Source organism: Macaca thibetana, chromosome 19 (genome assembly GCF_024542745.1).
Source record: "Macaca thibetana thibetana isolate TM-01 chromosome 19, ASM2454274v1, whole genome shotgun sequence".
Lineage (NCBI taxonomy): Eukaryota > Metazoa > Chordata > Mammalia > Primates > Cercopithecidae > Macaca > Macaca thibetana.
This window is the reverse complement of record NC_065596.1, coordinates 27498488-27525364: the sequence shown is the minus strand read 5'-3', so window position 1 is coordinate 27525364 and position 26877 is coordinate 27498488. Positions and strand designations below refer to the sequence as shown.

At 51.9% G+C, this 26877-nt stretch overlaps 3 protein-coding genes across 5 annotated transcripts in view; 1 reads left to right on the top strand and 2 right to left on the bottom strand.

The window, feature by feature from the left end:
* The window catches only part of ARHGAP35 (Rho GTPase activating protein 35), a 150186-nt gene extending 149991 nt beyond the window's left edge, over nt 1-195 (bottom strand). The window contains exon 1 of the mRNA XM_050772050.1: nt 87-195. The gene's annotated coding sequence lies outside the window, so the exon portion shown is untranslated. The remainder of the gene's footprint in view (nt 1-86) is intronic.
* AP2S1 (adaptor related protein complex 2 subunit sigma 1) overlaps nt 1-22310 on the top strand; it is a 400774-nt gene extending 378464 nt beyond the window's left edge. For 2 of the 3 annotated variants that reach the window (XM_050772345.1, XM_050772346.1), the window contains exons 2-6: nt 11104-11166; nt 14323-14472; nt 20901-21014; nt 21649-21708; nt 21911-22310. In XM_050772345.1, the coding sequence (XP_050628302.1) occupies nt 11164-11166; nt 14323-14472; nt 20901-21014; nt 21649-21708; nt 21911-22012 (429 nt within the window). In that variant the 5' untranslated portion in view covers nt 11104-11163 and the 3' untranslated portion in view covers nt 22013-22310. Of the gene's footprint in view, nt 1-11083; nt 11167-14322; nt 14473-20900; nt 21015-21648; nt 21709-21910 lie in introns of all 3 variants that reach the window. The other variant, XM_050772344.1, reaches the window with a different exon arrangement.
* SAE1 (SUMO1 activating enzyme subunit 1) overlaps nt 1-26877 on the bottom strand; it is a 549006-nt gene that overhangs the window by 369062 nt on the left and 153067 nt on the right. The gene's annotated exons all lie outside the window — the stretch shown is intronic.

Here is a 26877-nt window from a genome sequence, read left to right as displayed (position 1 = left end):
GCCCCGCCGTCCCCGCCTCCCCCTGGACCCCTCAGCGGGGCGGCGCCCGGCCTCGCCGCCCGGGGCCCGTGAGCTCGCGCACTCACCAGCTGGGCGCCCTCAGCGCGGCCCCGGCCTCCAGGATCCCGGCAGCAACGACGGGGGCCCCGGCGCCATGTTCCCCTGCTCCTAGTCCAGCGGCTGCTGAGGCGGCGGCGGCGGCGGCGGCTCCGGCGGCGGGGGGCCGGGCGGACCCTCCCTCGCGGGTTCCCTCCTCCGCCTCCTCCACCTCCTCCTGCCGCCGCGCCGCGGCTCTCCCTCGGGGCGGGGGGCGGGGAGGGGAAGGGGGGAGGGGCGGGAACCAGGGGGAGGGCGGACCAGCCTCGCTCACTCCCTCCCTCCCTCCCTCCCTCGCAATGGCGGCAGCGGCTGCACCTCCTTCCTGCGACGGCCGCTCCCGCGCGCGCGCCCCCTCGCTACTGCGCGTGCGCGGCGCGTGGACCGTTGCAGGGGGATAACGGCCCCTGGGCGCGCGCCGCGAAGGGACAACCAGCGAGGCAGTGGGGAGAGGTCAGAGCGCGTGCGCACCCGAGGGTCTCACTGCCACCGCCGCTGCCTGAGGTTAGGAACCGCCGCGGACGGTGCAGTGCGCGTGCGCCCCCAAAAATGCAGCTACTGCGGCGGCCGCCGTCGTGACTGAGCTCTAGGCGAGCTGCAAACGAGCAGAGGGAGCGGGGTGGGGGAGCGCGCGTGCGCGGGGGGCTGCCAGCCGGCGCAGCTGTTGGCGCAGGGCAGAGGGAGTGGCCCGCAGGAGGAGCGCGCGTCTCCGCGCGCGCCTCAAGCAGCCGATCTGCCACCTCGCGCTGGCTTCTGGAGAAAGCCGAAGGAGAGAGGCATGGCCCGGTTTTGGGGGTGGGGGGCGAAGGGCGCGATCCCGCTCGCGCGGGACCTGAGCAGCCAATGGGAAGCAACGGGAGGTGGGTTTGCCGCGCGAGCCGCAGCCCCCGGGATAACGGAGGAGGCCCGAAGGAGCGACGTAACGTGGGGCGGTGGGGCGGGGCTGAGAAGGAGGGAGCCCACCAGAGAGGGAGTTGATTGGAGGATATGAGGAGGCGTGGCCCGCCTCAGCCCAATCCGAGCCCCGCAATTCGTCGTCCCGGAAGAAGAGGCGGGGATGGAGAGCGCGTGCTCTTTCTCCTGGCTGTGAAGAAAATCCGCAGCCAACGCGCGCGTCCTTGCAACTTGTTTTTGGTTCTGTGATCGCCTGATCCCCAGGAGAGGGAAGACGGCCTGGTACTGTGTGCAGCCCAAGCCTGTCACTTAGCATTGTGCAAATGACTACAAATCAAATGTCAATTAGGGCGCCTGAAAGGAAAAGAGTAGTGATGGGAGAGGGCACCGCTGTAACCCTTGACTCCTCTGAACTGAGGAGGTGTTCCTCTGGGACTCCTCCGGAAGTACAGATCGTGGAAGATGAGCTTCCCGGGCGCCAAGCCAATATTTGTGGAATGCATGAAGAAAGGCTGTTTCCTATTACATTTGGCATTTCTGCCATAAGTCTCTTCGTCTATAAAATGGGATAATAATCATACCTCTCTCTTAGGGCTGCTGTGAAAATTAAATAGATTATATTTTGTAAAGCTCTGGAAATCAGGCCTTGCATATAGTAAGCGCTCTGTAAGCGTTGATAAACAAAATTACATGGGCTTGTTTATTCCATTAATAAAGCTTTTTATATTAAAGGATTTTCCTTTTTTTTTTTTTTTAATGTAGCACTTTTAGGGCCGGACATGGTGGCTCACGCCTGTAATCCCAGTACTTTGGGAGGCCGAGGCGGGCGGATCACTTGAGGTCAGGAGGTCGAGACCAGCCTGGCCAACATGTAACCCTGTCTCTACTAAAAATACAAAAATTAGGTGGGCGTCGTGGTGGGCGCCTGTAATCCCAGCTACTCGGGAGGCTGAGGCAGGAGAATGGCTTGAACTCGGGAAGGAGAGGTTGCAGTGAGCCGAGATCGCACTGGACTCCAGCCTGGGCAACAGAGGGAGACTCCGTCTCAAAAAAAAAAAAAAAAAGTACTTTTAATGCATTCAATCTGATTTTTAGATGTTAGTGGCTTGAAACAACAGCAACAACTTTTCTTTAAGCACTGTGGGGCTGCCAAATCGAGTGCATGGGCTGTCATTATAAACCGTGGTGTGTAAGGGACTTTTGATATTACTTGAGGAGACACAGGAAAGACAAGGTGGGGGGCAGTGAATTCCTGATACCCGTACTTCAAATTAATGTCTTTAACACCTATGCAGTGTTCCAGGTCTTTTCAATCTTAAATTTGTGAACTGGCGGCACCTGGAGAACAAGGACAGTTGGGCTCACGCTGGATCCCCCAAACCCCTTGGGAACCCATCAGCTCTGATTTACCCTTCGACTCTCAGCTTGAAGTCACCTTCTCAGGGTAGTCTCCCAGATTTGGCCTAATACCTCGTTCTTTAATAATAAAAAGGAGTACTTTGTACCAAGCAACAGTCTTTTAAAAATTTTTTATTTTGAGACAGAGTCTGGGATTACAGCTGGGATTATAAGCTTGTGCCGCCATGCCCCACTCATTTTTTTTTTTTTTCCTTCAAGACAGAGTCTTGTTCTGTTACCCAGGCTGGAGTGCAGTGGTGCAATCTCAGCTCACTGCAACCTCCACCTCCCGGGTTCAAACGATTCTTCTACCTCAGCCTCCTGAGTAGCTGGGACTACAGGCGCCACACCTGGCTAATTTTTGTATTTTTAGTAGAGACAGGGTTTCACCTGTTCGGACGAGGCTGGTCTGGAACTCCTGGCCTCAAGCTGTCACCCATCTCAGCCTCCCAAAGCCTGGCCACAACTTTTTTTTTTTTTTTTTTTTTTTTTGAGATGGAGTCTCACTCTGGCATCCAGGCTGGAGTGCAATGCCGTGGTCTCGGCTCACTGCAACCTGCACCTCACAGGTTCAAGCGATTCTCCTGCCTCAGCCTCCCGAGTAGCTAGGACTACAGTTGCCTGCCACCACACCTGGCAAATTTTTGTATTTTTAATAGAGATGGGGTTTCACTATGTTGGCCAGGCTAGTCAACATTCTTTTTATTTGTTTTTTTTGTGGATTTTTTTTTTTTTTGAGACAGGGTCTTGCTCTGTTGCCCAGGCTGAAGTGCAGTGGAACAATCAGGGCTCACTGCAGCCTCAACTTCCTGGACTCAAGCAATCCTCCTGAGCAACTGGACTACATGACCTCACCATGACACTTGGTCAGTTTTTTTTTATCTTTTGGTGGAGATGGAGTCTTGCTGTGTTGCCCAGGGTGGTCTCAAACTCCTGACCTCAAGCAAACCTCCTGCCTCAGCCTCCCAAAACGCTGAGTTTACAGGCATGAGCCACCATACCTGGACATGCCAGGCAGCAGTTTAAAAGCACTTTAGACCCATTAACTCACTGAATCCTCACAACCTTATGCGTTAAGTTATAAGGTACAGAAAGGTTACACAGCTAGTAAGTAGCAGGTTTGAGATATAAACCCAGACAACTGGGTCACGTTACTACACATAACATTTCTTCAGGGTTCAGGGTTTGCAGTTCTGTGTTGGATCCCAGCACTTTGGGAGACTGAGGAAGAAAGATCACTTGAGTCCAGGAGTTCAAGCCTTCAGTGAGCTATGATTGTGCCACTGTACTCCAGCCTGGGCCACAGGGCCAGACCCTGTCTCTAAAAAGATTAAATGAAGTTCTGTGTTGATATCACCATTTTGTGTGTGAGCCCTCTGAAGGCAGGGGACTCTGGCTAGTTCCAAAGTCTGGCAAATGGCCCACAATTAAAACTTGTTAATAAATAAAAATGAACGAGTCGGCCAGGCGCAGTAGCTCAGGCCTGTAATCCCAGCACTTTGGAAGGCTGAGGCGGGTGGATTGCTTGAGACCAGGAGTTCGAAACCAGCCTGGACAACATGGCGAAACCCTGTCTCTACAAAAAATACAAAAATCATCCAGGCATAGTGGTGCACGCCTGTAATCCCAACTACTTGGAAGGCTGAAGCAGGAGAATCACTTGAACCCGGGAGAGCCAAGATCGCACCACTGCACTCCAGCCTGGATGAAAGGAGGAGACTCCGTCTCAAAAAAAAAAAAAAAAAAAAAAAGAATCCAATGCTAAACAAGGGGGTGGTAGGCACTGGGGACATGGTAGCCAGAGACAAAGTCGTTGTCCTTCTAGCCTTCTTTGAGATGCTAGCTCAGATGTCCCCTCTTCCAGGAGGTCTTCTCTGATGCCACAGGCTGGGTCAGCTGCTTCTTCCAGGCTCCCACAGTCCCTTTAGGTCTCCCGTCCAAGCCCTGGCCACCTTGAGTGGTCCATATCTGGTGATAGGTCTTTCCCATCGGACTGCGAGGCCCCTGAGGGCAGGGCCAGGGCTGTCTCAGTCATCGTAGACATCTCTAGCACGGATCCAGGCAGAAGGCAGGGGCCCAGGCATTGTTTTACTGCATGAACGGAACCATCAAGGGGTGCATTCCCAGCTCTGCAATTTTTTCCAGTGCGCAAGAGGGCGGACAGTAGTTGAGCAAGTCAACCACAGGAAGCGGGCTTCCCTGGGGGCAGCCGCCTCCGCGCACCCGGCTAGCCTCCACTCCAGGATAAATAAACAAACGAGTAAACAATTAACCGACACAGAGAAGTGCCGACTGCCGGCTTGGGTAGCTGTCAAGATTTCCCAAGCATCGCCCTAGGGGCCCGAATGTCTGGAGGTCACATCAACGGGAGAGCCGTCGGGGTTGGTTGATAAGAGGCGGGCGTGGGATTCCGGACCTGCATTGGAAACCTGCACAGGCAGAAAAATGCACAAAAGGATTTTGTAAAGAGGGTGGGACGCTGGGGTATACACTGTCTTCATTTCTGAGAGTCTGAAGAAACAGAGAGGGTGGGGACCAGGTCTGCGTGTGACGGAGGAGTCTAGTGGGTCCACAGCGCCGCCTGCAAACCGAACCCGGGAAGCTGCAGCCGGAGGACGCCGCAGGGCTGGCGGAGCGGTGGACTCTTCAGCCATTGGTTCAAGAGCAGCCAATCACGAGGCAGGAACAGGAGGCGGGGATGCTCGGATTCACCGCGGAATCGCAGTGCCTGGGCCCCTTGCTTAGTAGATACGCACTAAATATCTACTGCATGAATGCATAATAAACATCTATATTTTTTTTTTTAAATGTGAGACAAGGTCTCGCTCCGTCGCCCAGGCTGGAGCGCAGTGCTGCAATCACAGCTTACTGCAAGCTCCTCCTTCCCGGCTGAAGGGATCCTCCCACCTCAGCCTCCACAGTATCTGGGACTATAGGCGTGTGCCAGTGCACCCGGCTAATTTTTATATTTTTTGTAGAGACAGGGCCTCGCCATGTTGCCCCGGCTAGTCTCGAACTCCTGGACTGAAGTAATCCGCTCACCTCGGCCTCCCAAAGTGCTTGGATTACAGGAGTGAGCCACCGCGACCAGCCAACCTCTCTGTTTTTTGTTTTTGTTTTTGTTTTTTTCTTGAGACAGGCTCTCTCTGTCACCCAGACTGTAGTGCAGTAGCGTGATCTCCGCTCACTGCAACCTCTGCCTCCCGGATTCAAGCGTTTCTCGTGCCTCAGCCTCCCAAACAGCTGGGACTACAGGCGCGCGCCACCACGCCTGGCTGATTTTTTGTATGTTTATTAGAGACGGGGTTTGTCATATTGCCTAGGGTGGTCTCAAACTCTTGAGCTCAGGCAATCCACCTGCCCTGGCCTCCCAAAGTGCTAGGATGACGGGCGTGAGCCACCACGCCCCGCCACAACCTCTCTATTTTAATAAACGTTTAAAGTTGAGGCCGGGCGCGCTGACTCGCCACTGTAATTCCAGCACATTAGGAGGCTAACGGAGGAGGATCACTTGAGGCCAGGAGGAGTTCCAGACCCTGTGTAGCAAAATAAATAAATAAATAATTGTTCTTTCAGGACTTATCTTTTCTATGTCTGTGCCACGTAGCCCCAAACAGACTCGAAACCACTCAAGCCATGAGACTCCTCAGGGTAGAGACAAAGTTGTTTTGATCTTCTGCCTACCTGTGTTCTTCTGTCCAGCACTCTGCCCCATCCTGGACACTAATCCTTGCTTGGTTAATTTCCACTCCTTTTTTTTTTTTTTTTTTGAAAAGGAAGCTTACTCTGTCACAGAGGCTGGAGTGCAGTGGCGCCATCTCGGCTGTCGGCAACCTCTGCTTCCTAGGTTCAAGCGATTCTCCTGCCTCAGCCTCCCAAGTAACTGGGATTACAGGCGCACACCACCACGCCCAGCTAATTTTTGTATTTTTAGTAGAGACGGGCTTTCACCATGTTGTCCAGGCTGGTGTCAAACTCCTGACCTCAAGTGATCCGCCCACCTTGGCCTCTCAAAGTGCTGCGATTAGAGGCATGAGCCACTGCACTTGTTTTTTTTGGTTTTTTGGGTTTTTTTTTTCCGAGACAGAGTCTTACTCCGTTGCCCAGGCTGGAGTGCAGTGGCACGATCTTGGCTCACTGCAACCTCCATCTCCCAGGTTCAAGTGATTCTCCTGCCTCCTGAGTAGCTGGGATTACAGGCATGCACCACCATGCCCGGCTCCACTCGTCCTTGTGATCTCAGCTCAAATGTCACCCCGTCTAGGAAGCTGTCACTAACTCTTCAACTTGCCTAGCTACCCATTATGAGCAGCTGTGGCAGCCAGCCTCCACGATGGACCCCAGTGAGTCTCACCTGGTATTTGCATTGCCTCCTGCATTGGACAGGGCTGATTAGGTACCAATAGAACATTGTGGAAATGACAGTGTCATAAAAGATCTGAGGCAAGGTCATAAAAGACATAGCAGCTTCCACCATGCTCTTTCTTAGATCACTCATTCTTTGGGAAAACAGCTGCCATGTGAGGACATTCATATGTCCTTGTGGACAGATCCACGTGGAGAGCAACTGAGACCTCTGGCCAATAGCCAGCATTCGTTTACCAACCGCAGGAGCGAGCCACCTGGAACACAGGTGCTTCAGCTCCAGTCAAGCGTTTACATGCCAGCCTGGAAAATGTAGCAAGACTTCTTCTTTCCAAAAAATTTAAAAATTAGCTGGGCATGGTGGTGCGTGCCTGTAGTTCCCACTACTCAGAAGGCTGAGGTGGGAGGATTGTTTGAGCCCTGGAGGTTGAAGCTGCAGTGAGCTGTGATTGCACCACTGCATGCCAGTATGGCTTATAGTGCAAGACCCTGTCTCAGAACAGAAAAAAAGAAAAAAAAGATAGTGTTCTCGTGACTGTAGCACTGGCTAATATTTTTTTTTTTTAGATGGAGTTTCGCTCCATAGCCCAGGCTGGAGTGCCATGGTGTGGTCTTGGCTTACTGCAACCTCTGCCTCCTGGGTTCAAGCAGTTCTCCTGTTCAGCCTTCCTAGTAGCTGGGACTACAGTTGCACACCACTATGCCTGGCTAATTTTTGTATTTTTAGTAGAGATGGAGTTTTACCATATTGATCAAGCTGGTCTCGAACTCCTCACCTCAGGTGATCCACCCATCTCTGCCTCTCAAAGTGCTGGGATTATGGGTGTGAGCCACCGCCCCTGGCCTTCTTTTATTTATTTATTTATTTTTTAAATTTTTTGGAGACAAAGTCTTGCTCTTGTCGCCCCCGGCTGGAGAGCGATGGCATGATCTCGGTTCACTGCAACCTCCGCCTCCTGGGTTCAAGTGATTCTCCTGCCTCAGTCTCCCGAGTAGCTGGAATTACAGGCACCTGCCACCATACCCGGCTAATTTTTTAAGAAGTATTTTTAGTAGAGACAGGGTTTCATCATGTTGGCCAGGCCGGTCTTAAACTCCTGACCTTTGGTGATTTGACCACCTTGGCCTCCCAAAGTGCTGGGATTACAGGCATGAGCCACCGTGCCCGGCCTTTTTTTATTTTCTTTTGAGATAGAATTTCACTCTGTTGCCCAGGCTGGAGTGAAGTGGCACACTCTCAGCTCACAACAACTTCTACCTCCCGGGTTCAAGTGATTCTCGTGCCTCAGCCTCCCAAGTAGCTGGGAGTACAGTCACAAGCTACTATGCCCAGCTAATTTTTGTACTTTTAGTAGAGATGGGGTTTCACCATGTTGGCCAGACTGCTCTTGAACTCCCAACCTCAGGTGATCCACCCACCTCAGCCTCCCAAAGTGCTGGGATTACAGGGATGACCACTGCGCCTGGCCTTAAAATTTATTTGTGTTATGTCATTTAAGTCCATTTTTCCTGTTATACTGTGAATGCTGTGAGGGTGGGGGCTGTGTCTGTTTTCTTGCTGCAAATGCATTCATTCATTCAACAAATGTTTATTGAACACCAGACTTGTGCCAAGTATGAAGTTGAGCACTGGAGATCAGGACTGGGACTAAGGGGAGGCAAGGGCACAAAATTTAATGAGGCGCATGTTCTCAGTCCTGTGTAAGAGAGGAATTGGCATGTAAGAGTGAGGTCCTTTTAAAATTTTGCAAGCTGGACACTTTGCTTATGTCATCCTAGTATCAACCCTGTTGGAGACAAAAAAGTACATAAGACAGAAATGATCTCTGGCCTCTTTTTGCCCCTGTAATATTCAACAACAATGTGTTGGTAATTCTGCCAGTACTATCCCTTAAATTTACATAATTCCATAATACACTCTGTTTTATTTATTTAATTTTTTTTTTTTTTTTTTTTTTTAAACAGAGTTTCTCTCTGTCCCCCAGGCTGGAGTGCAGTGGCAAAATCTCGGCTCACCACAACCTCCACCTCCAGGGTTCAAGCACTTCTCTTGCCTCAGCCTCCCGAGTAGCTGGTACTACAGGCATGTGCTACCAAGCCTGGCCAATTTTTGTATTTTTAGTAGAGATGCTGTTTCGCCATGTTGGACAGGCTGGTCTCGAACTCCTGACCTCAGGTTATCTGCCCGTCTTGGCCTCCCAAAGTGCTGGGATTACTGGAGTGAGCCACCACGCCTGGCCTGCTTTGTTCTTATTAGGGCCAATCTCCCCTCAGTACTAATAGTAATAACTTTATTGACTGCTTACCATCTGTCATCATGTTCTAGGTAATGAAGATACAGTTATCAGACAGGGTCCCTGCCCTCAACAACTCACTACCTAATGAGAGATCTAGACAAACATACACTACATACTCATAGGGCAAATGAAATAATTTTTAAAATGTAATAAAGGCCATTTTATTTTATTTTATTTTATTTTATTTTTTTTTTTTTGAGACGGAGTCTCGCTCTGTCGCCCAGGCTGGAGTGCAGTGGCCAGATCTCAGCTCACTGTAAGCTCCGCCTCCCGGGTTCCCGCCATTCTCCCGCCTCAGCCTCCCGAGTAGCTGGGACCACAGGCGCCGCCACCTCGCCCGGCTAATTTTTTGTGTTTTTAGTAGAGACGGGGTTTCGCCGTGTTAGCCAGGATGGTCTCAATCTCCTGACCTTGTGATCCGCCCGTCTCGGCCTCCCAAAGTGCTGGGATTACAGGCTTGAGCCACCGCGCCCGGCCTATAAAGGCCATTTTAAAAAACCAAACTAGGTTGGGCATGGTGACTCATGCCTGTAATCTCAATACTTTGAGAGGTGGAAGAGGAAGGATCGCTTGAACTCAGGAGTTCAAGAGCAGCCTAGGCAACATAGCAAGACCCTGTCTCTACAAAAAGTACCAAAAAATAGCCAGGTGTGACGGCATGTGTATGTAGTCTCAGCAACTCGGGAGGCTGAAGCCAGGGGATCGCTTGGGCCCAGCAGGTTGAGGCTGCAGTGAGCTGAGATCATGCCACTGTACTACAGCCTGGGTGACCAAGGGAGACCCTCTTTCAGGAAAAAAACAAAGACAAAAGCAAAACACACCAAAAAAACTAAACTAACTGCGGACCTGGAGTTTTTGCTTTTTTTTTTTTTTGACAGAGTTTTGCTCTTGTCACTCCAGCTAGAGTGTAATGGTATGATCTCGGCTCACTGACACCTTTGCCTCCCGGGTTCAAGCAATTCTCCTGCCTCAGTTTCCTGAGTAGCTGGGATTACAGGCACCTTCCATCACACCCAGCTAATTTTTGTATTTTTAGTGGAAACAGGGTTTCACCATTTTGGCCACGCTGGTCTCAAACTCCTGACCTCAGGTGATCCACCCACCTTAGCCTCTCAAAGTGCTGAGATTACAGGCATGAGCCACCACACCCCGGCCAACCTAGAGATTTTTTTTTTTTTTTTTTTGGAGTCTTTATTGCCCAAGCTGGGGTGCAGTGGTGAGATCTGGGCTCACTGCAACCTCTGCCTCCTGGGTTCAAGTGATTCTCCTGCCTCAGCCTCCTGAGTAGCTGGGATTGTAGGTGCGCACCACCATGCCCGGCTAATTTTTTGTATTTTTAATAGAGATGGGGGTTTCACCATGCTGGTCAGGTTGGTCTCTCGAACTCCCGACCAAGTGATCCGCCCGCCTCGGACTCCCAAACTGCTGGGATTACAGGGGTGAGCCACCACGCCCGGCCGGTTCAAATGCATGCTCTTAAACTGTTGTCTCCCGAGAGACACATGCAACATGTTTTAAGCAAAGCACTGGCTTGGTGTGGTGGTGGCTCATGCCTGTAATCTTGGTGATTTGGGAGGCTGAGGGTCGCTTGAACTGAGTTCGAGATCAACCTAGGCAATATATCTAGACCCGTCTCTATTTAAAAAAAAAAATTGAAGAAATCACTGAATGAGGAATGGAAAGACATTTTCTAGCTCCCCAGGACAGTTTTTCAAAATTTAAAACTACTATTCCCAGCATGCCCTTCTCTCTGGGGTTGGGGGGGGGGGGTGCCTAAGAGAACTACATTTCCCCGAATGCAACGCCTGCACCGCTGGTTCTTCATCATCTTGGGAACTGTAGTCCTCTGTAAAGATGTTTGTCCACAAATCCCAGCATGCACTTGGGATCTGACTCGTTTGGTAGGAAAAGGACTGGCTGTGACTCTTCACCCATCTTCACCCAGGCTGGCCCCATTGGTGAAACTACAACTCCCAGGGGTCTGTGCGCGAGAGGGAAGGCGGGTTTTTCTACCGGAAGTCCGCTCTAGCTCAGGGCCCTACAACTGCACCCTGAGCCGGAGCTGCCCAGTCGCCGCGGGACCGGGGCCGCTGGGGTCCGGACGGGGGTCGCCATGGTAACGGGGGCGCGCTACGCCTGGGACTGGCGGAGGGGGGTCCACGCGTAAATAGCCGAGGCTCGATTGGGCGCTGACAAGCCCCTTCTCTGCTGCGGATGGTCTGGGTCGGGCGCGGGCTCCGGGGATTGGGGCCAGGGCCGGGAAGGAGGGCACAGGGCGGTGATTCTAAGCGCGGGGGTTACCAGGGGTCTCGCGGCGACGGGCATTGGGGTGGTGTTCCAAGGGGAAAGGGCCGTGCAGGTGGGAGACATTGTAGATAGTTGGAAGCTTTGAAACGGGAGGAAACTCGTGAGACACAGTCTTGGGGGTAGCGAGAAGGCATTGGAGGTGGGGAGGGGGCGTCCCAAAGAGGAAGGCGCTCTGGAAGTGTGGCGGGAGCGCTGGGACAAGAACGCGAGACCTTGGAAAAGGGGAGGGAGGTTTTCTTGGTGGGAGGAGTCTCTAGAGACAAGGATCTGATTGCAGGTGGAGAGGGGATGTTGAAACAGGGGCAGGAGACTGCCTATGAGAGAGGGATCATCTCAAGGAGAAGAGACCTGGCACAGGAAACCAAAAGGAGGCAACTGTCGGGAATGAGACTTAAGCGTCTGGGAGAGCTCTGTAAAAGGAGAGAGGGCCTGGAGATAAGATAGACACTCGGAATGAATGGGGAGCAATTGAATAGCAATTGAATAGGTCTTTCCAAAAAGAGAGATCTTGTGGGGCTTGAAAGTGTGAGATCTGGGGAGGAATCTTTGTTGGGGCAAAGACTGAACATTGGATTTAGGAGTGCCCCTATCCCCCAGGTTGGGGCTTTGGATCTAGGAAAGGGTTCCTCGGGCTGGAAGTTGGGAAAGAAAACGAATGGGAAAGGGTGTCAGAGTCGGGGCGGAGTCTCCTCCGGGAACAGGGTCCTTGGAGGCAAAATGTGACCTTTTGAAGAAGGGAGGAAACCTGGGAGTGGAGCAAGGGATGTCACCAATAAAAAGCCCATTGAGGCCCCAAGGAGGGGAACTAAGACCGAGAAAGTGGAGGTCAAAAGGGAACAACTCCAGATGAGGGGGATTGGAGACAGGGAAGGTTGGGGGGCATCTAGGGGGGACGGTAGAGGCGTGAGGATGCAGGGATTCAGGACGGAGGGGACTTGAGATTCCGATTGGGAAGAACACAGGGAAAGGTATACGAGAGAATTTGGGAGCAAGAGGCAGAGCGTTTTGTCAACTCTGTGGGTTTGCTTCTAGTTCTCCTAACTCTGTGCATATGTCTCGGGCTTGGCTCCTAGGCTGTGGCTGCCTGGTGTAGGTCCCCCAACGTCCCTTCCTGCCCGGGACCCCTCCCCTGCTAGGAAGTGGTTTTCCCTGGCTCAGCAGAAGGAGTTCTTGGAAGGAGAGTGTAACATCCTGTTGCAGTCCAGTTTGGTTGGTTGGGGGAGGGAGGATAGAGTGTGTGGAAAATGAGGCTTAGGAAAGAGAGTGGACTCTTTCCTAAGAGAAGACTCTCAGGCTGGGGTGGTGACTCATGCCTGTAATCTCAGCACTTTGGGAGGCTGAGGCAGGCTGGTCACATGAGGTCAGGAGTTCGAGACCAGCCTGGTCAACATGGTAAGACCCCCCTCTCTACTAAAAATACAAAAATTAGCCAGGCGTGGTGGTGGACGCCTGTAATCCCAGCTACTTGGGAGCCTGAGGCAGGAGGATCACTTGAACCCGGGAGGCAGAGGCTGCAGTAAGCCGAGACTGTGCCACTGGCCTAGGTGACAGAGTGAGATTCTGTCTCAAAAAAAAAAAAAGAAGAAAAGAAAAGAGAAAAGGCCGGGCACAGTGGCTCATGCCTGTAATCCCAGCATTTTGGGAAGCTGAGGCGGGCAGATCACAAAGTCAGGAGTTCGAGACCAGCCTGACCAACATAGTGAAACCCCATCTCTACTAAAAATACAAAAATTAGCCGGGCATGGTGGCGGGCGCCTGTAATCCCAGGTACTTAGGAGGCTGAGGCAGGAGAATCGCTTGAACCTGGGAGGCAGAGGTTGCAGTGAGCTGAGACAGTGTCATTGCAGTCTAGCCTAGGCGACAGAGTGAGACTCTGTCTCAAAAAAAAAAAAAAAAGATAGTGGTGATTTTTACACAACTGTGAATATATACTAAGAGAATATACCAAAACCCATTTTAACTGTCTACATTTTAAGTGGATGGATTTTATAGTGTGTGAATTACATTTCAATTTTATAAAAAGTTAGTAAGCAAAGAGAAAAAAAGAAGTGGCAGAGCTGAGACTTAGCCCAAAGGAGTCTGAACCTCAAACATTTGAGTATCTACCACCTCCTAGCCACTGGACTAAGTTTATAAACTTTTTTTTAACCTTTAAAAAAACCCTGGTTGGCTGGGCATGGTGGCCCATGCCTATAACCCCACACTTTGGGAGGCAGAGGCGGGTGGATCACCTGAGGTCAGGAGTTCGAGACTAGCCTGGCCAACATGGTGAAACCCCGTCTCTACCAAAAATACAAAAATTAGCCAGGTGTGGTGGCAGGTGCCGGTAATCCCAGCTACTCAGGACACTGAGGCAGGAGAATTGCTTCAACCCAGGAGGTGGAGGTTACAGTGAGCCAAGATTGCACCATTGCACTCCAGCCTGGGTGACAGAATGAAACACTAAACATTTAAAAATAACAAAAAACAATAATGAAAAACCACCCTGGCGAGATGAATCTTCTTGGGAGACTTGTTTTGCTGGTGAGGAAACTGAGGCCTAGAGAGGCAGACAAGGCTGGGCACGGTGGCTCGTGCCTGTAATCCTAGCACTTTGGGAGGCTGACGTGGGAGAATTGCTTGAGCCCAGGAGTTTAAGACCAGCCGGGGCAACATAGCAAGACTCTGTCTCTACAAAAAAAAAGAGAGAGAGACAAGAGGTGGTGGAGCCTGGGACTCGGAGCTGACTCCTGAGTTGACTTGTGGAAGGGAAGTCACTTCACAGGGGTGCTGGAGGGACCAGGGATGGAGCATGTGGCCAGGCTGGCCTGGCTTGGGTCTGGGGAGCAGCCGAGACTCCTGGAAGTCAGACAGCAGGGAGGCCCTGAGCCCTATCTCTCCTCTGGGTGGATGGGTGGGGTCGTTGGGCAGCGCCCAACCCGCCCTCCCTGCCTCTCTCACTTCCTCCTTCTCCTGCTCTCCCCAGATCCGCTTTATCCTCATCCAGAACCGGGCAGGCAAGACGCGCCTGGCCAAGTGGTACATGCAGTTTGATGATGATGAGAAACAGAAGCTGATTGAGGAGGTGCACGCCGTGGTCACCGTCCGAGACGCCAAACACACCAACTTTGTGGAGGTGATGCCTGTTTCATGCCTCCTGCACCCCGCTGCTTCCTCATGCCCTACTTCCCCACTCCCTGCCCAGCCTCTAGTTGCAAGAACCCCCTTGGACCCTCTATCCATCCTATATTCATTCACTCAACCTGCTTTGAGCTTGCTTGCTTCTTCCCTTCCTTTGTACTCTTCATTGTGAAAAATCATAAACATATAGATTAGTACAATGAAAGAAAAGTATTGGAGATTCATATACCTACTACCCAAATTTAATCAGTATTAATATTTTGCCTTTTTGTTTTGTACTATTATTATTAACTTTTTTTTACCTAAGATTAAAAAAGAATTTTTTTTTTTTTTTTTTTGGCCAAATAATTTTTTTTTTTGCTGGTGCCTTTTTCAGACTTCCTATAGAATGTTCAAACACAGAAAAGTAGAGAGAATAGGCCAGGTGCAGTGGCTCATGCCTGTAATCCCAGCACTTTGGGAAGCTGAGGTGGGAGGATCGCTTGAGCCCAGGTGTTCAAGACCAGCCTGGGCAATGTAGCAAAACCTCATCTTTATTTTTTATTTCATGTTATTTTATTAATTAATTAATTTTTTTTTGAGACAGAGTCTCACACTGTTGTCCAGGCTGGAATGCAGTGGTGTGATCTCAGCTCACTGCAACCTCCGCCTCCCAGGTTCAAGCAATTCTGCCTACTTCCAAGTAGCTGGGATTACAGGCGCCCACCACCACGCCCGGCTAATTTTGTATTTTTAGTAGAGACGGGGTTTCACCATATTGGCCAGGCTGGTCTCGAACTCCTGACCTCGTGATCCACCCTCCTCGGCCTCCCAAAGTGCCGGGATTACAGGCATGAGCCACTGTGCCTGGCCTTTTTTTTTTTTTTTTTTTTTTTTTTTTTGAGATGGAGTCTGTCTCAGTCACCCAGGCTGGAGAGTGCAATGGGGGCAATCTTGGCTCACTGCAATCTCCTCTAGGGTTCAAGCTATTCTCTGCCTCAGCCTCCCTAGTAGCTGAGATTACAGGTGCTTGCCACCACGCCCTGCTAATTTTTGTATTTTTAGTAGAGATGGAGTTTCACCATGTTGGCCAGGCGGGTCTTGAACTCCTGATCTCAAGTGATCCACCCACCTTGGCCTCCCAAAGTGCTGGGATTACAGGTGTGAGCCACTGCGCCCAGCCCTCTTTAAAAAATTTTTTTTTGAAACAGGGACTCATTCTATCACCCAAGCGGCAGTGCAGTGGCACGAACATGGCTCACAGCAGCCTTAACTTCCTGGGTTTGGCCGGGCGCGGTGGCTCAAGCCTGTAATCCCAGCACTTTGGGAGGCCGAGGCGGGCGGATCACAAGGTCAGGAGATCGAGACCACAGTGAAACCCCGTCTCTACTAAAAATACAAAAAATTAGCCGGGCGCGGTGGCGGGCGCCTGTAGTCCCAGCTACTCAGGAGGCTGAGGCAGGAGAATGGCGGGAACCCGGGAGGCGGAGCTTGCAGTGAGCCGAGATCGAGCCACTGCACTCCAGCCTGGGCAACAGCGTGAGACTCCATCTCAAAAAAAAAAAAAAAAAAAAAAAAACTTCCTGGGTTTAAGCCGTCCTCCCACCTCAGCCTCTTGAGTAGCTGGGACTACAGGCTTGTGCTCTACCAAGCCCAGCTAATATTTGTATTTTTGGTAGCAACAGGGTCTTACCATGTTGCCCAGGCTGGTCTCAAACTCTTGAGCTCAAGTGACCTGCCTGCCTGGGCCTCCCAAAGTGCTGGGATTACAGGCATGAGCCACTGCGCCCAGCCCGGGTGCAGATTTCAGTGGTTTGGTCAGGATGGCATTGCTGAAAAGGTGACACTGGACCAAGACCTGAAGGACTTAAGAGGGAGGAAGGAAGCAGTGTCTGAGAGGAACATTTCAAGCCAAGGGAACAGCAAGTACAAAGTCCCCGAGGCAGGAGAATGCTTAGGGCGTTCCAGGGATAGCAGGAATGCCAGCGAGGAAGGGGAAGAGATGGAAGAGAGAAGATAACAGGGTAATCTGTTGGTGCAGGGTTGCAGGGAAGACTTGGGCTCTTACTCTGACTCAGATGGGAGCCGTAGAAAGGTTGATTTTGTTTTTTGGTGTTTTTTAGTGACACGGTCTTGCTCTGTCTCCCAGGCTGGAGTACAGTGGTACAATTACAGCTCACTCTACCCTCCCAGGCTCAAGCAAGCCTCCTGCCTCAGCTTTCCAAGTGGCTGGGACTACAGGCATGCACCTCCATGCCCATCTAATTTTAAATTTTTTTTTTTTTCTTTTGAGATGGGTTCTCACTCTGTCACCTAGGCTGGAGTGCAGTGGCGCGATCTCAGCTCACTGCAACCTCCGCCTCTCGGCTCAAGCGATTCTCCCACCTCAGCCTCCCAAGTAACTGAGACCATTGGCATGTGCCACCAACGCCCTGCTAGTTTTTATATTTTTGGTAGAGACAGGGTTTCTCCATGTTGCCCAGGCTGGTCTCGAACTCCTGAGCTCAAGCAGTCCGCCCACTGTGGCTTTCCAAAGTGCTAGGATTGCAACCATGAGCAACCGTGCCTGGCTAATTTTTAAATTTTTTGTAGAGATGTGGTCTTGCTATGTTGTCCAGGCTGGTCTTGAACCACGGAGGTTTTTGAGCAGAGCAGGGCCATGGGCCAACTTGAGGCTGCCCTATAGGGCAAGAGCAGAGCAGGAGACTGCTCGGAGAGAGGTGGCTGCAGTCGTCCAGGTGGGGGATGCTGGTGACTGGACCAGCATGGAAGCTGTCGGGGTGGCCAGGAGCGTTTTGGAGGTGGACCCAGCTGAATGGCCAAGAACTGGACATGGAATGTGAGAGAAGGCAGAGCCAGGACGACAGTTAGGTTTCCCACTTGAGCCCCTGGGTAGGATGTCATTATCTGAGATGGGCAGATGGGAAGGGCAGGTGGAGGTGAAGATCAGGAGGGAGGTGTTGGGGGTCAGGCCCTGAGTATCGTCCACATCCCAGCAGAGATGTCCAGGAAGAAGTAATGAGTCAGGGTTCTTGGAGAGAGCTGAGTAGGATATGGAAACAGCATTTCTGCACGAAGAGGGACACCGAGGCCAAGGAACTCACCAGGGAAGTGAGGATAGACTGAGGAGAGCACCAGAGGGCCACATCTGCAGTCAGGGAGACGAGGAGGGAGAGGAGAACCAAGAGACTGGGTGTCCCAGAAGCCCAGAGGGGGAAAGGGTTGGACCTGCCTCTCCAGGAGGAGGCCACTGGTGTTCTCACAAGAGCAGCAGATGGGAAGGGGGAGAGGAACTGGGTGTCGGGTGTTCTGGCTGTGTGGGCGCCTTGCTGCTGGTGTAGTGGCCGGTCCTGTGCTGAGGGCTGGGGCCCAGGAGGGGTCAGTGAGGCCCAGTGATACAGGAGCAGCCAGAAAGGCCGGCTGGGCAGATGAGAATGTGACAGAGGAGGCTGACGCTCAGCTCTTGAGTTCCTCCGTGCCTCCAGGATCCAGGTCTGCCCATTCATTCAGCTGTTCCTTTGTGCATGTGTTCACCCAATGTTTCTGCCTGCCTCCTCGTGATCAGCCCAGTGCTGGGTTCACAGCGGCCGCTGAGACAGCCTTGTGCTGCTTTCTTGGGACTCACAGCCCAGGAGGGAACACAAGCGTGTCCGTAGACAGTGACAACCAGAGTGGCCTGGGCTGGGATCCAGGAGCCTGGTTGGGGGAGGGCACCTGACCCAGCCTGGGGGTCTGGAGGGCTTCCTGGAGGGGACTTGTGAGTGAAGATCAAAGGGAGGAGTAGGCAGCTGGAAGATGCGGGCTATCCCTCTTGTTATTATTATTATTATTTGAGACAGAGTCTCACTCTGTATCCCAGGCTGGAGTGCAGCGGTGCAATCATAGCTCACTGCAGCCTCCGCCTCCCAGGCTCAAGGGATCCTCCCATCTCAGACTCCTGAGTAGCTGGGACTACAGGTACCTTCCACCACGCCCAACTAATTTTTTGTATGTTTTATGGAGATGGGGTCTTGATATGTTGCCTAGACTGCCCTTGAACTCCTGAGCTCAAGCCTTGGCCTCCGAAAGTGCTGGGATGATAGGCGTGAGGCCGGGCACCTGGCCATCTTCCAATCTCTCTCTCACTCGCACTGTCCCGCCTCCCACTTTCCCTTATTAGCAGCCCTGTGATGACATTGCTCCCGCCTGAACCATCTGGGATTATCGCCCCATCTCATGCTTCTTAACTTCATCACAAGTTAAGGGACTGCAGAGTCCCTTTTGCCATATAAGGTCCCATATTCACAGGGTCTGGGATTAGGATGTGGACGTCTTTGGGGGCCATTATCCTGTGTCAGCCCTTCGCAGGGCGGCACGGAGGACACAGTGTGACAGCTCCAGCTTCCTTCACAGTCCAATGGGGAGACAGACCCATCCCCATACAGTGACGACTGGCAGTGGTCAGGCTGGGGCGGGGCAGGGGTGGGGCAGTGGCGTGGGGTGTTCAGAGGGGACACCTGCCCCAGCCTGCAGGATGAGAGAATGTGCTTCTGTGAGAGAATATAGCTGGAGGAGATACGGGGGTCTGCAGCAGATCCCTGAGAAGCCTCGAAATTTAAAACAGGAAGGGGAGGCTGGAAAGATGGAGCAGTAGCTGGAGGCAGAGGAGGGTGAGAGTCAGAAAAGCTGGATTGCAAGAAGAGAGGAGCACTGCTGATCAGTGTCAGGTCATTTACCTATGGGTTATATGTAGGCCTTACCGTAATCACACCAGAAGAACGGACTCAGGCCAGGCGCGGTGGCTCACGCCTGTAATCCCAGCCCTTTGGGAGGCAGAGGCATGTGGATCATCTGAGGTCAGGAGTTGGAGACCAGTCTGGCGAACATGGTAAAACCCCATCTCTATTGAAAATACAAAAATTAGCCAGGCATGGTGGTGCACACCTGTATTCCTAGCTACTCAGGAGGCTGAGGTCGGAGAATTGCTTGAACCTGGGAGGCGGAGGTTGCAGTGGGCTGAGATCGTGCCACTGCACTCCGGCTTGGGCAACAGAGTGAGACTCTGTCTCAAAAAAAAACCAAAAAATCCCTGAAAACATGCTTGGAGTATAGCAATGAACAAGAGATTGAGCTGAAAAAATGAGTAAAAAGCTATTAGCTGGGTGTGGTGGCACACCTGTAATCCCAGCTACTTGGGAGAGTGAGGCAGGAGAATCGCTTGAACCCAGTGGTGGAGATTGCAGTGTGCCGAGATCGCACCACGCACTCCAGCCTGGCGTCAGAGCAAGACTCAAAAAAAAAAGAAAGCCGAGGACTGATGCTGGCACTCATAGCTGCCAGCTGGTGGCGCCACACGCACACCCCAGACCTGCAGCTGCTGTTTTTGTGTGTTTTTTGAGACAGGGTATCTGCCTCCCAGGCTGGAGCACAGGGATGTGAACATGGCTCACAGCAGCCTTGACCTTCCAGGCTCAGGTCATCCTCCCACCTCAGCCTCCTGAGTAGCTGGGACCGCAGGTACACGCCACCATACCCAGCTACTTTTTATATTTTTGTATAGACGGGGTTTCACCATGTTGCCCAAGCTGGCCTGAAACTCCTGGGCTCAAGTGATCCTCTCGCTCGGCCTCCTGGAGTGCTGGGATTTTTTTTTTTTTTTTTTTTTTTTTGGTAATGGACCTCACATTGAGAACATATAGAACTGAACTGGGATTTTCAGGTTTTGGCCAAAGACATTGTACTTTGCAACCCAGTATGCATATAGATGTATCTGTCTCTATCTACTTAACACACGCATAAAATTAGAATCCGTGTCCCTGATCCTGGCATATTTGTTCACGGTGTGTGTCTGTGTTACTATGCTAACTGTATATACCACATTTCAGTGAGGGCAGGACAAGGACCCAGGATCGTCTTGGTGACAGTGGTGACCCTCCTCCCCGCACTGCCTATCACAGGCCTGGCATAGAGTAGCTGCTCAGGAAGTATTTGTTAAATAATTGAGTTAATTAATTCCAGGCTAAGGAACGTGACTGTCTCCAGAGGTAGCAGGAAGTCACAGAAAGGAGCGGCAAGGTTGCATGGATGCTGGTGAACATGTCAGGCTCCCGCCCAGCCCTGGGCTTTTGCTATCTGCTTGGAACATTCCTGCCTATCCTCCAGGTCTCAGCTCCGATACCTGCTCCTCCAGGAAGCCCCCCCTGACTCCCCAGGATCAGAGGGAGTTAGGCCCCCTCTTTGGGTTCTCACAGCCCAGTCCTGTCCACTCTGGGGATGCCTGCCCCCACTGTACCGCAAGCAGGGTTAGGGCTGTCTCGGTCACTGCTGTGACCCCAGCACAGGGCCAGGCGCAGAGCTGGGCCTTGGGACCACGCGTGGAGTGAAGGACTGAATGTTTTGGCCCCACCGTATCTGGCACGTTGGGTCCCGGCAAGCTGCGTTGCTGACAGCCTCTCTGTTCTGCAGTTCCGGAACTTTAAGATCATCTACCGCCGCTATGCTGGCCTCTACTTCTGCATCTGTGTGGACGTCAATGACAACAACCTGGCTTACCTGGAGGCCATTCACAACTTCGTGGAGGTATGGCGGGAGGGGGAGGTGAGGTGGGGAGGCAGGCGGGCAGTCCTGGCGTGGCCCCCGAGGATTGGGAACCCGCCCTGGTCCCTCCTGAGTCTTCCCCTCTGCGGTGGCTGGGACTCTCTCCATTTCTTTTCTTTCTTTTTTTTTTGAGACGGAGTCTTGCTCTGTCACCCAGGCTGGAGGGCGGTGGTGCAATCTTGGCTCATTGCAGCCTCCACCTCCCAGGTTAAAGTGATTCTCCTGCCTCAGCCTCCTAAGTAGCTGGGATTACAGGCGCGTGCCACTATGCCCAGCTAATTTTTGTATTTTTAGTAGAGATGGGGTTTCACCATGTTGACCAGGCTGGTCTTGTACTCCTAACCTCAAGTGATCCTTCTGCCTTAGCCTCCCAAAGTGCTAGGATTACAGGTGTGAGCCACCGCACCTGACCTTTTACCATCTCTTTGCATCGATCTTGGCTTTTGTTTCTCTCTGTGTGTGTCCTTGCCTCTCTCCCTATCACTGTCTCTCTCTCCCCTGCCTCCCCCTTGGTCTCTTGTTTTCGCTCTCTCTTTCTGATGACCTTGTTCTCATCCTTGTGCATGTGTGGCTCTCTCCCTGCCCATCTCTTACCATCTCTGCCTTCCTCTCCCAGGTCTTAAACGAATATTTCCACAATGTCTGTGAACTGGACCTGGTGTTCAATTTCTACAAGGTAGGCTCCTGGTGAAGAGGAGGCTGAAGGACCCGGAGGAGGGGGACAGAGGGGGACAGAGGGGGACCCGTGGTGCACTAGCCACCCAGAGCCTCTGCTGAGGTCTGTGTCCCGGCTCGAGGGGCATCAGAGCCCCAGCTTCCAGGGTCCGGGCCAGCATCCCAGAGGGCCTCCTCTCACCCCAGGGTCTCCCCTCACACAGGTTTACACGGTCGTGGACGAGATGTTCCTGGCCGGTGAAATCCGAGAGACCAGCCAGACGAAGGTGCTGAAACAGCTGCTGATGCTACAGTCCCTGGAGTGAGGGCAGGCGAGCCCCACCCCGGCCCCGGCCCCGGCCCCGGCCCCGGCCCCTCCTGGACTCACCTGCTCGCTTCCCCTTTCCAGGCCCGTCGCCAACCCAGCAGTCCCTCCCTCAGCCGCCCAGGAGGAAGGGACCCAGCTGGGTCTGGGCCGCAAGGGAGGAGACTGCACCCCACTGCCTCTGGGCCCTGGCTGTGGGCGGAGGCCACTGTGTGTGTCCCGAGTAACCGTGCTGCTGTCGTGTGACGCCATGAGCGTGTGTGCGTGGAGCCCCCAATAAACCTGTGGTCCTGCCTGGCCTTGCCGTCTTTGAGCCCTTGCCTGTCTCCCCTGGGAACCAGATACCCAGGATGCCCTGCCTTCAGTCTGTCAGTCAGTCAACAAACACCCCTCATTGTGCTGAGCAAGGTGAGACACCCGGGTGCTCTTCAGACCTGCTCCTGCCCACCAAGGGCCCCCAGGCTAGAAGGGGTGATAGGTTTAGATTCCAGGCACTTGTGACTAAAATAACAATCCTCAGCTAGTGCTGAATGGCACTCACCCTCTCCCAGGCATTGTTCTAATAATTGACGTGTCTTACCTTACTTAAAGCTCACTAGATGATGAGCGTGGGACTTTTTTTTTTTTTTTTTTGAGACATGGTCTCACTCTATTGCTCAGACTGGAGTGCAGTGGCAGGACCGTGGGTCACTACAACCTTGACCTCCTGGGCGCAGTTGATCCTCCCACCTCAGCCTCCCAAGTAGCTGGGACTACAGATGTGTACCACCACGCCTGGTTAATTTTTCTTTTTTGAGACGGAGTTTCACTCTTTTTGCCCAGGCTAGAGTGCAATGGCGCTAGCTTGGCTCACTGTAACCTCCGCCTCCCAGTTTCAAGTGATTCTCCCGCCTCAGCCTCCCAAGTAGCTGAGATTACAGGCGTGTGCCACCATGCCCAGATAATTTTTTGTATTTTTAGTAGAGATAAGGTTTCACCATGTTGGCCAGGCTGGTCTCAAACTCCTGACCTCAGGTGATCAGCCTGCCTCGTCCTGAGACGAGGGCTCTCCCTGTTGCCCAGGCTAGTCTGGAACTCCTGGCTCAAGCGATCTTCCTGCCTTGGCCTCCCAAAGTGTTGGGATTACAAGCATGAGCCATCCCATCCAGCCAAGGACGGGACTGTTATTATCTCCATTTTCCAAGTGAGATCATCAAGCCCAAGAACATTAAAAGATGACCAGGCCGGGCGCTGTGGCTCACGCCTGTAATCCCAGCACTTTGGGAGGCTGAGGCGGGTGGATCACGAGGTCAGGAGATCGAGACCATCCTGGCCAACATGGTGAAACCCTGTCTCTACTAAAAATACAAAAATTGGGCCGGGCGCTGTGGCTCACACCTGTAATCCCAACACTTTGGGAGGCCGAGGCGGGCGAATCACGAGGTCAGGAGATTGAGATCATCCTGGCCAACATGGTGAAATCCTGTCTCTACTAAAAATATAAAAATTAGGCTGGGCGCTGTGGCTCACGCCTGTAATCCCAGCACTTCGGGAGGCCGAGGCAGGCAGATCATGAGGTCAGGGGAGAGAGACCACGGTGAAACCCTATCTCTACTAAAAATACAAAAAATTAGCCGGTCGTGGTGGCAGGCACCTGTAGTCCCAGCTACTCGGGAGGCTGAGGCCGGAGAATGGTGTGAACCCGGAGGCAGAGCTTGCAGTGAGCTGAGGTTGCGCTACTGCACTCCAGCCAGGGCGACAGAGTGAGACTCCATCTCAAAAAAAAAACAAATTAGCTGGGCGTGGTGGCATGCACTTGTAGTCCCAGCTACTTGGGAGGCTGAGGCAGGAGAATCACTTAAACCTGGGAGGTGAAGGTTGCAGTGAGCCGAGATTGCACCACTACATTCCAGCCTGGGCAACAGAGCGAGACTCCATCTCAAAAAAAAAAAGACTTGACCAAGGTCTGTAGCTAGTCAGTGACCAAACCAGGTTTGTTTTGAGCCAGTTTTGAAGCCAGGCGGGCAGCTCCAGAACCCTCATTTTTATCCGCTCTCCCTGGTGGTTGTTGGAAATGTAGGCACTGGGCTTCGTGACTTGTGTTTCTAGGCAACAGCACTGCTGGCATTTGCGCCAGGACAATCCCTCATTGTGAGGCTGCCCCAGGAGTGGCTGGACTTTTGACCCACCGACCAAGTGCCAGAAGTGGCCTTCTGGCCATTGTGATGGTAGAAGCCACCCCTGAGTGTTTCTAGGGCCCTCTGGAGTTAAGGGGCCCCCCATGCCCACTGAGAGCAGAATGTGGGGGCTGCTGGCCACGCCTATGCCTGGCACCTTTAGCAAGCTGAGAACACCCTGGCCCCTGTCACAGTTTTTCTCTCTTTGTCTTTCTCTCTCTCTCTCTCCTTCCTTCCTCCCTTCCCTTCCCTCCCTCCCTCCCTCCCTTCCCTCCCTCCCTCCCTCCCTCCCTCCCTCCTTCCTTCCTTCCTTCCCTCCCTCCCTCCCTCCCTCCCTCCCTCCTCCTTCCTTCCTTCCAACGGAGTCTCACTCTGTTCTCGGCTCACTGCAAGCTCCGCCTCCCGCGTTCAGGCCATTCTCCAGCCTCAGCCTCCCGAGCGGGCTGGGGCTACAGGCGCCTGCCACCATGCCTGGCTAATTTTTGTTTGTATTTTTAGTAGAGGCAGGGTTTCACCATGTTAGCCAGGCTGGTCTCGAACTCCTGACCTCAGATGATCCTCCCGCCTCAGCCTCCCAAAGTGCTGGGATTACAGGTGTGAGCCACTGCGCCTGCCCTTGGGTTTCTTTTTGAGTGATGAAAATGTGATATTGACTGTGGTGGTGGTTGCACAACTCTGTGGATATGTTAAAAATCATTGAAGTATATGCTTTATTTATTTATTTAATTTATTTTTCAACTCCCAAGCACTTGAAAGAAGTATACTTTTTTTTTTTTTTGACGGAGTATCACTCTGTCACTAGGCTGGAGTGCAGTGACGCTATCTAGGCTCACTTCAACCTCCACCTCCCAGGTTCAAGGGATTCTCCTGCCTCAGCCTCCCAAGTAACTGGGACTACAGGCGCACACCACCATGCCCAGCTAATTTTTGTATTTTTAGTAGAGACAGGGTTTCATCATGTTGGCCAGGATGGTCTCAATCTCTTGACCTTGTGATCCGCCAGCCGCGGCCTCCCAAAGCTGGGATTAGAGGCGTGAGCCACCGCGCTGGCCCAAAGTATACATTCTAAATAAGTGAATTGAATGGTATGTAAATATATCTCAACAAAGATGTTACAAAACAAATGAATGAATGACATTTACCTTGTAGATGTAAACAGAAAAACAACCAAAATGCACACAAATGTTTACAGTGTATTTATTCAGCAAAAACTGGAAACAACCCAAACATTCTTCAAAAATGAATAGAAAAACAAACTCTTTTCCATCCAGACAACGGAGCACTCCTCAACATTGAAAAGGAGTAAACCTGGCCGGGTGTGGTGGCTCATACCTGTAATCCCAGCACTTTGGGAGGCCAGGGCAGGAGGATTGCTTGAGGCCAGGAGTTCGAGTCCAGCTTGAGCAACACAGTGAGACCCCCCCCCCATCTCCACCAAAAAAAAAAAAAAAATTCCTGGACGTGGTAGGTATCATGCTTGTGATCCCAGCTACTTGGGAGGCTGAGATGGGAGGATTGCTTGAGCCCAAGGCATTGAGGCTGCAGTAAGCCAAGATCGAGCTACTGCACTCCAGCTTGGTCAACAGAGCAAATCCTATCTCAAAATAAAGAAATAAGGGCAGGCACAGTGGCTCGCGTCTGTAATCCCCGCACTTTGGGAGGCTGAGGTGCGTGGATCACCTAAGGTCAGGAGTTCGAGACCAGCCTGGCCAACATGTGAAACCCCGTCTCTACTAAATATAAAAAATTAGCCGATGTGGTGGCGCCTGCCTGTAATCCCAGCTACTTGGGAGGCTGAGGCAGGAGAATTGCTTGAACCCTGGAGGCGGAGGTTGCAGTGAACCAAGATTGCACTATTGCACTCCAGCCTAGGCGACAGAGCGAAGCTCCATATTGGGAAAAATAAAATAAAATAAAATAAGATAAAATAAAAGAAATACATACATACATACATACATACATAAATTTCATGCACGTACTTGTGAGGATAGAACTGGTTTTTCTGATGTCTTAGGACCACACCGTACATGGTTCTGCAGCTTGCTATCAGTGCATCTTGGAGGTGATTCTGTGTATAGTCTGTGTGGAATCTCATTATGTGGGTGCACCATATGTTACTTAACCAGGCCTGTGCGGCTCCTCCTAATGAAGCTGAAAGAATGTCTTTGTCCACGCGTGTTTTCACATACATGTGGAGGCTAAGTACCTGGAAATGAATCTCTGGGCTGAAGGGTACATGTTCTGTAACAGGTCATTTGATAGGTTCAACCCAATCCCTCTCCAAACGGGCTGTGCTGATTTTTACTCTCTGGTAGCATAGGAGGAGTCCCCCTGTTTCTGTATAGCTTTGCTACTGTGTGATCTCACTATTTTTATTTTATTGTGCCTGGTTACCAATGAGGTTGAACATTACTAGCCATTCATATTCCTCTTCTGTGTTGGTACAAACCTTCTGACCATTTTCCTCCTGTGCTGTTTGTCATTTTCTTGTTTACTTGTAGTAGCTCTTTATTTATTGTGGATCCACAGTCTGTCTTACATGTCACAAACATTCCCCCAAGGCTGCTTTTGTCTTTTGACTTTGTATGTGGTATCTTTTTTCAGGAAGAAGGGTTTAGTGTTTTGCTTTCTGTTAGCCTTTCTTCATTGTATATTATGGCCTTTGGGAAGGTTTATCCAGGACAAAATGTTTATAAAAATAGAGCAGGCA